The 11,871-nt window shown below is 37.0% G+C and overlaps 1 protein-coding gene and 1 pseudogene across 1 annotated transcript; both read left to right on the top strand.

The window, feature by feature from the left end:
• The first annotated feature begins 5,550 nt into the window (after window positions 1-5,550).
• Window positions 5,551-7,975, top strand: LOC109704909 (calcium/calmodulin-regulated receptor-like kinase 2). Its single transcript, XM_020225684.1, has 4 exons — window positions 5,551-5,562; window positions 6,151-6,228; window positions 6,973-7,176; window positions 7,367-7,975. The coding sequence occupies exons 1-4, from the start codon at window positions 5,551-5,553 to the stop codon at window positions 7,682-7,684; spliced, it is 612 nt and encodes a 203-aa protein (XP_020081273.1). The 3' UTR covers window positions 7,685-7,975.
• Window positions 7,539-11,065, top strand: LOC109704910 (annotated as a pseudogene).
• Window positions 11,066-11,871: the final 806 nt, after the last annotated feature.

The raw sequence follows: 11,871 nt of genomic DNA, 5'->3' as shown, positions 1-11,871 counted from the left end.
TTCCACTCTCTCTTTTTTATAATTTTTTCCCCTTTCCTCTAATTTTTTTTTCCCCTTTTTTCTTTGTTTTTCTACGGCGGGGCCCTCCGCGTTCTGCGCGAGCGGGGGCGGGTGGCGGTGCGCGGGAGCGAGTGGCGCGGGCGCGGGCGCGAGTGGAGCGGGCGCGAGCGCGAGTGGCGCGGGCGAGTGGAGGCGGCTGGGCGAGGGCGCTGGCGCGGGCGGGCGAGCGGGCACGCGGGCGCGGGTGAGCAGGCGCGGGCATTTGGCGAGCGGCAGGTCTCGCCGCGGATGCGGGCCGGCGCGAGCGGGAGGGCCGGGCTCGCGCGGGCGAGCGGGCGCGAGCAAGGGCAGGCGGGCGAGCGGGTGCTGGGGCGCCAGCGGGGGGGCGCGAGCCGGCGCGGGCGAGCGCCGGCGCGGACGGGGGACGCGAGCGGGCACGGGCGAGCCGGCGCGAACGGGCGAATGTGAGCCAGGGCGAATGTGAGCCAGCGCGGATGCAAGCCAGCGCGGATGCGCGCATTTCAAAAGGTCAGGTTCAAGTAAAGTGAAACCTAAATTTGACAGCATATCTGTAGATTGAATCATGTTTTATGCTAATCTATGTGGAACATGGTTACCATTTATATTGCAGTCTATCGAAGTTATCTAAGAACTATAAGGAAGTGATATTAACCACCCTTAGATATATCCGGTTTGGCCCTAAATGCTACTTGCAGCCAATTTAGACTGACTGTTCAAAAAATGAAATTTCCTTTGTAGCCATTCTAATTTTTATTGACATGTTTTGTCTTTGAATCTTGCTTAGCAAATATGTGGATGCTAATTAAAAAAAATCATGTTGTGCTCAACAAGATTGGAAGGATTTTTGTTCATTATGCCTATTTATACTTTCAATACGTGACAAAACACAGCAAGCGATCATCAACATTTGAATTCTTTGTATGTGTTACTACTATATCTTGTCCACCACCTGTTTGCTACTTTCCTTGTCCACTTAGAGGCTTGAAACTTCTAATGTTATCCAGTATTTGTCTTATATAATTTGTGTTATTTCAATTCCTGTTATAGCTTGTTATGGTTAACCTAAAAGAGGGTCTATATGTGTCTTCAAAGCATGGAATGGTTTCATTTGTAGAACTCTTTCTTCTCTGACTGTTCGTTTCTTTATGCTAACACAAACTTGCATATTAACTCTCTATGGTTCAAAAAGCGGCAATCTAGATAGGAAAACTAGTAAAAGTGGGCAATCTAGTATGATAAGTTGGTTGGTGGGTGAGTTGGGATCCCCCGGGTGAAGTAGGATTGGCGTGTAGAGAATTAGCTTACCGGTTTTTGAACCATCGTGGTTACTGAACCACGATAATTATCATATAATCGGATCAAGATATATATATATATATATATATATATATATATATATATGTTGTTTAGAATATGAACTCTAGTAAAATTTGTTATTGATCGCTACAAAATTTATTAAAAATATAAACATTTTTATAGCTCATTTTCAGCAATTCATTTATACAACCTTATTTATATGGCTATGAAATTATATCGCAGCTTTTTAAAAATAGTTATAAACTACTTTTATACAAATAAATGCTATGAATTATTACCGCGGTCGTATATGGTTTATAACTTTAGCAATCTTATTTTATACCAAATTTTTTCTCAGCCGATTTTATATAAAATAACATTGATATATCATATTAAACTTTATGATTTCAAAATACGCAAAAGATATCAATCTACACCGTAATTCGTAATGTCAAAAAATTTATTAAATACACTAATGAAATATAATTATTTTAAAATAAAAAAACATATGTTCTACCACTCTAAAATTCTTTTTTATATAAAAAATTTAAATTTTATTTATCTATCTATTCGATTAAAAAATAATTTTTAAATGGCAATATCGGACAAATCATAATTTCTAGCAAATTACGATAACCTATTTTTTTTTTTTTTAGTTTGTTTTTATAAGGCTACTCTAGTATCTCTTATAACGAAATTTCGTCATTTTAAACATAGTTTATATATTAAATAAAAATAATATAAAAATTTTAATATTTATTATATTAAAACAATTCTTTTTGAAGTTTATGGTGAAGATATCAAAACGTGAAAAAAATAAAATCATAAGATACCAAATTTCACATAGTTAAACCATGAAATACGAAAGTAAAAAGAAAAAAATAATAAAGTAAGTAATTAAAAAAAAACAATTTATTCACTGTTTCAATTTTAATTTTACATAATTTTACTTATAAGCTATTTGAATCCACCGATAGACTTCAAAAAAAACATATATTAAATTGCTTTATAATTGTTTTTTTTAACTGCTTTTCTTTTTTTTTTAATGTCTTATGGTTTAATTATGTGAAATTTAATATTCATGATTTCATTTTTTAAAACTTTAGTATCCTTACTATAAATTTTAAATAGGAAAAAAAAAAAATTAAGATCTCGTGTCCTGAAGCAGTTTTGAGCGCACGAGCTTGAGATTTCTTAACGGTGCAGTTGACGGTGCATCCTGCTAGTCTTACCTTTGCACCTGGACACCCTCCCGCTGTGCACCGTAAGGCTCAGCGGATTAACCTGGCCTGGGGCAAATGAAAATTGAGTTGGGCTTAGGCCAGCTCAGGGGAGCACCCCCCAAGCAGCCCCAAAGCGCCTCGTTCTTATTTTCCCGGTTTTTTTCTTTTTCCAACCTTTTACGTACACCAAAACTCACACTACCTAAAGCTGCCAACACTAAGTTTGAACCTGAATGTGTGTGGATTGTTTTTTTTAAAATTTTTTTTTTTAAACCAGGTGGGTACGTATGATATTAGTTACACCCTGATTAAATTCTCGGTCGAACCAGGTTGATTTTAAAAAACGAAGAGTTACTATTATTAAAATAATTTTACAAACTTTTAAAATTACACAGCTTATCATCTTTACTCTATTAATAGCTAGAACTTTTATATTTAAGTTATAATCGCGGATATCTTAATTCCTACCTTTACCTAAGCCTAGCCACCTCGAAGACAGGACTAGACAATACTTATCTTTACATATTCTCAGATAATACTAGACGACTGCACCGTTTTGATCGACTACCACAGTCGTTTTGCAGTGTAATATTTGTTTTAATTTGTTTTAAATTAATAGATTTCCGATTAATACCCACTACATGTGTAATCGGGAAAATACTAAAAATTTTTTTTATTATACAAATAAATAGAACTTTATTTTGGCTTCAAAATTACACTGAACTTTTTTTATCTGGGTTCATTATTCCTCGCGATTTAATTAAGGTCAATATATAAAAATTTTATAGTTTTTTTAAATTAAAAGTCTTACTTTTGAGACACTTTAATGCCATAATCTAGCTTTGAAAACCAAAGGTTCTTTATCCTTTTAAAGAAGAAAAAAAGGAAGTTAGACCTACAAGTTTACGTAAAAAACCTCTGAAACAAACATTCTAATCTCACAATTTTTCTTCTTATTTTTTTTTTTTTTCTTTTTTTCTTCTGGTGACTCCGAGGGATTTTATTAAGTCTAATTCAACATTTCAAGTTTCACTCTTACTCTTACTCTTACTCTTACAATACACCAGGGTTATGTACACAGATAGTGACAGTTGTTCTAATCATTTATTTCAGATTTTTGATATTTCAGAGTAAAGATTCATCAAAAATACGCCATCTAGTACAAATAAACTGGCTGGTAGCTTAGATAATAAAATACCTGTTTTTGTTGAATTTTCATGCTTTCAGAAATACGAAAGGTTTCATATGACCACACACACATATATATATCTTAATGCAATAATATGATAATTATCATGGTTTAAAAATCATGATAATCAAAAAGCCGGGAACCTAATTCCTTACAAGCCAATCTTACTATCACCATGGGATCCCAACTCACTCACCAACTAACTTATCATATTAGATTGCCTATTTTTATCAATTTCTTTATCTAGATTGCCGCTTTTTGAGCTATCGTGGTTCATGAACCACAATAGTTATCATATCATCGGCTTGATATATATATATATATATATATGTGTGTGTGCTCAGGACGATAATATGAGAATACTCATATTAAGAGAAACATGATTATTTAAAAGCTAACAATCTAAATAAAAAAATAGTAAAGGTGGGTTCAATACCCGATGACGAAAATTGGAAGGGCATAGTCTTCAGCCGTTGACGAAACAGATGACGTTGCTGAAGCCGTCCTCGGGTGAAAAAACACCATAAGAAAGAATCGTTGGTATGTGTGTACCCCTAGGGGTGCACCAGTTACGCTCAGTACGAAGGGTTTTGGACCGAGACGTTCATTTCGATGTCGATTTCGATTCTCTTATTACGTTTACTCTTCGTGAAAAAAGGGTGCGTGAATAATTCCAGGTGGGGTGGCGTAAAATTCCGAGTTAGGCTTAGCAGGTAGTAGCATTTGAAATGAACGTAACATCAGGTTTTTATGTACGTTTGTGGAGTTGAAGTATCTAAATTGTCACAAGAAAAAATAGTGCTCTGGTTCGTGTTTGATATATTATGTTATCGTCCAAAAAGTTAGATCACGAGTTGAGTGACGAAAGAGTTTTACAATGTTAATTGTATACCTCTTTCGTTCTCAACTCGTGATATGCAGGGTAAACCCAAATTTCTTCCTTCTCGTTTACGTTGTCTTAGAATTAACAAATTTTGGTTTAAAGGTCATTGAAGCTGAGTCCTTACCTTTTCGTTTCACTTTCGTATTTAAGTAAAACTGGTATCTGAGTTTGGTATTACCACGGTTCTAAGTATTTGTTACATAGTTATTTATTTTCCCTTTTGAAGTTTTTGGGGGGGACACCAAAGCACGTCAGAGTGAAACGATGGGACACCAAATTTTGCATAGTTAAACAGGGGGACACTAAAGCAAAAATAGAAAAACAATAGTTAAAATAATAAAAAAAAAAATTTTAGTCACTGTTTCAATTTTAATTTCCTATGATTTCACTGATAAGCTATTTATATCTACCAATAGACTTCAAAAAACATATATTAAATTGCTTTATAATTGCTTTTTCGAAGGCTTTTCTATTTTTATTTTGGTGTCCCCCCATTTAACTATGCAAAATTTGGTGTCCCATCGTTTCACTCTTACGTGCTTTGGTGTCCCCCCAAAAAACTTCAAAAGGGATTTATTTTATATTCGAAAGTTTCCCATGTGTTTCGGTATGTTGTGTTCAGTTAGGGTCTTCAGTACGTAACCATCTTTTTCAGCTAACGTATAAGAAGGACGTCTAGACACATAGTGCAGGGGCTTTTCTTCAGGACGTTTTGTTTAACGAGCGCTTTACTATTTTCTACTCTTCGTATTCACGTTATTTTCTTTTCCGTTTTTCCCCTACAAAACTTTCCTCTTTTCTGTACCAGTCTCATTTACCCGGTCGCGTTTACGCCGAAAGACGCTTTTGTTCGTTCTAAAATACGACACCTTATGTGACGAAAGCCAGTTCGTTGTTAGCGTTCGAATTACGTATGAGGATCAAATAGAATACTAAGGATGACGATCAAGGTTAGACTAAATCGGTCCATATAGGAGAGCATTTCATAGACTTATTAGAAAAACCCACTTTTTTAATCAATCGGAAAGGGAAAACAAGAGAATATATACGGAATGAGAAGGTTTGTGTCTAGGGTCGATCGACGTTCGTCTCATTTCTAGTTCTCGGTTTACTTTTAACCTTCGGGTGTTTCTTTCGAAGTTTGATACCAACTGCTATTATGTGACGCTGAGTTTAGTTAGTTTAGGCTAGCTGTTATGTTCAAATTTGTTATATGATCGGTTTAGGTTAAATCGTCCGAAAGAGCGACCAGGTTAGATGAATCGTAAGAAATTCTTTTCGTTTGTCGGCTCGTTTTTTATCTCTTGTATCAATTCTTGTATCGATTATCCTTCTCTCTTCATGTTTTGTCTTTCACCTGACCGTTCTTTTCGAATATATAATCTATCCGGTAGTTTCACACCTAATAACTTATACACCTAAAACGCGCCGTTGTTTTGTAACATTTAACCATCGTATAAAGGGGACGAACAGAAAAAAGACTTTTTTTTTACTCAAACATTCTATTGGTTCATTATTGGTTTTATTTCTTCGAATAGGTAGCCGTTCGAGTTAGTGTATTTGATACTCAATCTTTTCTTTCGTGTTTATCGTTACTCATCGGTTTGATCCGGAAGGTATCGTCGACACAACGAACGAAAGTTGAAAATTACAAAACATATTCATGTATTTCCATGAATGGTTTTATTCGGTGGTAATCGATGTAAGTCGGTCTACGTCCTGTAGTCAACAGTCCATGGTATCCACCCTGGTCCTCAACTATCTCCACGTGGCATCCTTATAGAGGTGACTGGTGTACGCCTCGTAAATAGGTGAAATTACGACAAGAGGTTTCATGTCTTAAATGTACTGGTGTAGAATTTGAACCTAGGCCGTCGAAATCCAAAACGACACGGTGTTCGAAGCGTCTAACCACTGTCACCGACATTTGGTAGGTCGCATTCAGTTTTGTTTCAATCAGTAAGATAATCAACGGGTACCACTATCATTGTCTGCACCCTTTTTTCTTTTTTCTTTTTTCTATACCTCTATTACGGAACTAACGTCTTGTTTTCACTCGATCAAATACTTCCTACGTACCGTATATCATACTGGTACCTTCATATGTCCACTAGTTAACTTATTTGTTGTTTAGTTTGAGAAGGACGTGATAATGTGTGACCTCGTGTCCGGGGACTAACATGTCCTANTTTTTTTTTTTGGACTTTTGTGTGCATATACCCTGTTTAATTGTTCTCTGTGGGTTAACTTATGGTGGAAGTAAAATGGCAATAATAACTGTCATTAATATTTTTAAATTTCATATGCTCTTCTTGTAATTTACCTTACACATCTGTCTTTGATGCCATCGATGAAAACAGGTTGCCGATTTTGGGCTATCCAAGGAGGAGGTATTCGATGGGCGAAAGTCAGGACTTAAGGGTACATATGGCTATATGGACCCCGACTATATGTCAACAAACAAGTTCACCAAGAAGAGCGACGTATACAGCTTTGGCATCATATTATTTGAGCTCATAACAACCATAAATCCGCAGCAAGGCCTGATGGAGTACATCAATCTTGTAAGTTCTTATGACTTGGTGTTTTTACTTTTAAATGAAAAATACATTTCCCTAGCTAATTCAGAGAGTGAATGTTTTCTTTCACGTAGAAAGTTTTGGCTATCAAACTATTCAGGCACGGTTACGTAATGAAAAACACATGCTTCGGTTTTATTTAGTCAGTTTATTAATAAAACACCAAACTTTTCAGGCAGCAACCAGTGGGGATGGAAAGGCCAACTGGGATGAGATAATTGACACGAATCTTATCGGTGAAAGTAATCCCGAAGAGGTGGGGCATCTTGCCAACATTGCGCACAGGTGCTTGCACAAGATCCCGAAAAGGCGCCCCTCCATATCCGACGTGACTCAGGCTATCTCAAGAATACGGCAGCGGCGCCTCATGAAAGAAGACACACTGCCCTCTTCAAGAATCGAGACATCGGGAGTTCTGAGGAGGATAGAGCTTCAGCAACTGGAGCTCAACAACATTACCAGCATGAGAGGGTATGCGTCCCAGAAAGTATGACCGCGGTATCCGTATTCTCTTCTTTCTGGTTATGGGTCTTTGATAGCTCAAAATGATAGTAGTACTCGGTTCGATGCACTCGTATCTTGATCTTCAATATTTTGATCTTCACTAAGTTTATTCTGATACCTGTCCTCCAATGCATAATTCTCCATAACACGAAAATTATCGTCACGCTGTAATTAACACAGATTGGTTGATGATGAAGAATTGACTAGATTCATGATATTGTGACTTTGTGTAAGATGATGTTAAAGAATGCGACATTTTGTGCATTGGTCGGTTTATCAACTGCGTGCTTTATTCGACCTGCAGGGGTCTATAAGATAACAGATGTTGTAAATTGTACATAAAAAGGATTTTTTTTTCTTTTTTTAAAAAAAATTATTTTGAACTTTGCCATATTAGGTTATTTTTTGTTGTTCTTTCATGTCGATTAGCTGGTTATTGAGGTACAGCTCGGAATTGTACTGATGGAACTGAAGGGCTCGTGAACATTTGAGTTCTGCTTCTTGGACTTTTCTTTTGGGGAGTTTCCTTTTTCATCGTATAGAAGCAAAACGTAAGTGAAATATAACGGCGTTGGTAAACGGCGCTCCGTCGAGAAGATGACGGCGTCAGATGCCGTTACGAACTGCCGGGGAAGCGTGAGAGTGGCGACAAAAGGGCGAAGGGCGTGCTAGGACGGGCGGGGGGCGGGGGCCCACCGCACGGGAAACAGCGCTCTGCCACCTGTCAGATCGGGATCGCAAACCGAGGAGGGGGATGGCGCGCACGTGAGGTACAGCTTCCCCTCGCGAGAGTTTCCGTTCTCACGTGTGAAGTGCCGCGCCGCACCCCACCCCACCCCCTACTGTGATAACGACGCACGCACCATCCACGCCTCACATGCGCTGCGACACAGGGATGTTTGCTGTGTTTCAGGAAATAAGTTCAGGGAAGTCTGTTACTGCAGGTGCAGATGCGAACTTTCGCCCTTTGAAGCTCAACACTATGTTTCTGATTTACGCGCTAGGAGTAATCACGATGCTGAATCATGCTCTTCAGGTCTCAGAAAGGTGACAGACGACATGAAGAGCAAGAATAGAAGAGACAAAACTGGCGTCGTTAGTGCGTCTGAAAAAGAAACCGTGTCTGGCCGTTCTTCCATCTCAAAAAGAAGCACACCGAAATTCGAGCTTCAAATAGGTCGCAAGTAAGAAAAATATGTCTTCTTAAACTGTGCTCAAATTATTTGTACATAATTGCGTAACTATCCAGATTATGTGTACTTTGGCAGATGGGCAGTTGAGAATCAAGTTGGAGAAAAGAACTTGGTTATTGATGATTGTGATGCAAAACAATCTGTATATGTTTACGGATGCAAAGATAGTGTATTGCAAGTCAAGGGTAATTTTATTCGTTTTATGATTACCATTCCTTGGTGGCTAAATTTCGCCGAAGAGTTCATTTTTTTCCACAACTAATTGAGTATATGCATGCACATATTATTCTATGAAGGAAAGGTGAACAACATAACCATAGATAAATGCACTAAAATGGGGATCCTCTTTAAGGTAAGTGCATGATCACTATGGTGTTTACGCATAAAATCTTGCTTACATTTTCCCGCTAGATGAGATTCTAATGTATTGTGATGACAAATTAGTGTAGTGTAATCTTTTAACTCAGGATGATGTTGCAGCTTGTGAAATTGTGAACTGCAACAGTGTTGAGGTGCAATGTTAGGTATACAAGTTTGTTTATTTCACTCACTCAATTTGTATTCAATTAATTTTAGCTTAAATCTCCGATATCATCATACCATTTTGGGGTTTATTCTCCCTTGAATCTCAGGGCTCAGCGCCGACAATATCAATAGACAATACATCAGGTTGCCAACTTTATCTGGGCAAAGATTCATTGGAGACTTCTATAACAACTGCTAAATCAAGTGAGGTTAATGTTCTGGTTCCTGGTGCAGGCCCTGATGGTGACTGGGTAAGTTTGTTTGTCATAAGAATCTTCTCAGAGATACGGATATTTTGTTGATCTTAATCTAAGTGAACAAAACAGGACATAAACAAAACAAATTTGAGAATGCTTTGTGAGGTGTACCATATTTTGTCGCACATTCAGTCATAAGTAAGAGAGTTTCAGTACTGTTTATTAGCAAAATTTAGAAGCCATAAATGATCCTTCATTTATGTTCCTATTTATACCGAATATTTAGTAATTTTGAGTAGCGAAGACGACTTATTTTCTTTTTGCTACACAAATTATATTCTGATTCTGCTTAATTTTCTTTCCTAAACTAATTATAGGTTGAGCATCCGCTGCCGCAACAGTTTGTTCATACTTTCAAAGATAGACAATTCACAACTTCACCGGTTTCCCATTCCGGCGAGTAATCGATTTCACTACACACCTCGATTCCTGCTACATTTCGTCGGCCTTTTTAGAATATCAGTGCACGCTAGCTAATGAACATTTTCGAGTTTTTCTGTTTAGGTTGATGTATTGTTTGATAAAGTAATTGGCATGTTTCAATAGTATATGGTGTAATTTGCTTGATCTATCACTTTTAAGGCATGTTAAATTCTCGGCGAAAAATGATTGATAAATTGATTCCAAATTTTGGCGCCCAATTTCGTTTTTTTGTTTTTTTTTTCCTTTTTTAATCTCATTTTACATAAGATTATTGATCTTTCTCAAGATATTTTGGTTCTGATTGTATTGATTATGCTGTATAACTTCGATTGCCTTTTAAGTTTTAACATTATTTCCTTGACTCTTCATCAAATATAACACCAGAGTGTTGTACAATGTCATATATCATTTCTGGTCTGCGGAAATCATTTATTGGCATTTCTTTCTAATGACCAATTTTTAATAGGGAAGGCAGTAAACCTTCATAACTTACGAGCTTTGCTACAATAAATGCAATGTTCCCGCACTAATTGTGGAGGGTTCAGAATAATTCAATAAATAATGGACAAATGATTAAAATCTTTGTTGTTAACACGCTTTTGCCGTTAAACAATATGCATTGTCAAATGATTAAATATCTATTTATCTTTGTATATATTCTTACAGGCAGTTACTTAGTGGGAAATCTTAATTAACAGCTTTATACTTTTATCAGCTTTATGTTTTTATCCGTAACCGCCTTATGGTAAAAGTTTATCTTGGATTGGTAGGGTATAATAGGCTGGACTAGAGTGTCCATTGTGCGTTACCTTAAAGCTTTCTTGACTTGCATTCTGCAGATTGTAAATTGGAGAAATCATTTGAAATTTCCTGAGAATGCAAAACTTTCGCCTGAAGCTAAAGTTCTCATTAGCAGGCTTCTATGCAACGTTGAGCAACGGCTTGGAACAAAGGGAGCCCATGAAATAAAGGTGCAAACTTTTGCATTTCTGTCTCATTCTTATCTAAGTTTTCATTTGTGTTTCAAAACTTATCAGCAACCAATGCTTTGCTTCAGGCCCATCCTTGGTTTAATGGCACGCAATGGGATAAACTGTATCAGATGGAAGCTGCATTCAAACCTGAGGTTACTGGTGAATTGGACACTCAGAACTTTGAGAAGTTTGAAGAGGTGACGCTTTCTGCACTCGATCTATATTTCTTCATGCCTTACTGATCACATGTGTAAACTATGATTAAAGTTTTAGTTTGATGATTTATAGTCATTAGGCAAACCCTCCTTTGGTTCCTAAAACCACCATCAATAACTATGTGTGATGTAGTGATGCTGGGAATTGCTTGGAATCACTTTACAACTGCGTCAGAAAATATGAAAGACATCTAATATTTGTTCCCAAGTTTCTCATAATGTTTTTAAACATCTCGATGCCTATTAAACTCTCTAGAAGGCAAAAATATTTTACTTTGCATCTTTGAGATGTTATGATTCTTTTAGCTACTTGCTCTGAAATCTATACATTGTTATCACGGTGCAGACTGCGGCTCCAATGCAAACTTCATCAAAGTCTGGCCCATGGAGGAAGGTATGGTTGCTGCATGCTTTGTTAATTTTATCTCTAGTATGCTTATTATCGTGTATTGCATACATTTTGGCTGACCATCATTGTACAGGTTTGTTTCTTAAGATTGCTTAGGCTGCGTAGATAATTGTTTTGACTCTAAAATGTAAATCTCAGCGATGCAAAAGAACAAACTTTAGTTAACCTCTTTTTTTTTTT

Source organism: Ananas comosus, unplaced genomic scaffold (genome assembly GCF_001540865.1).
Source record: "Ananas comosus cultivar F153 unplaced genomic scaffold, ASM154086v1, whole genome shotgun sequence".
NCBI lineage: Eukaryota > Viridiplantae > Streptophyta > Magnoliopsida > Poales > Bromeliaceae > Ananas > Ananas comosus.
This window is presented reverse-complemented; position numbering and strand designations above follow the sequence as displayed.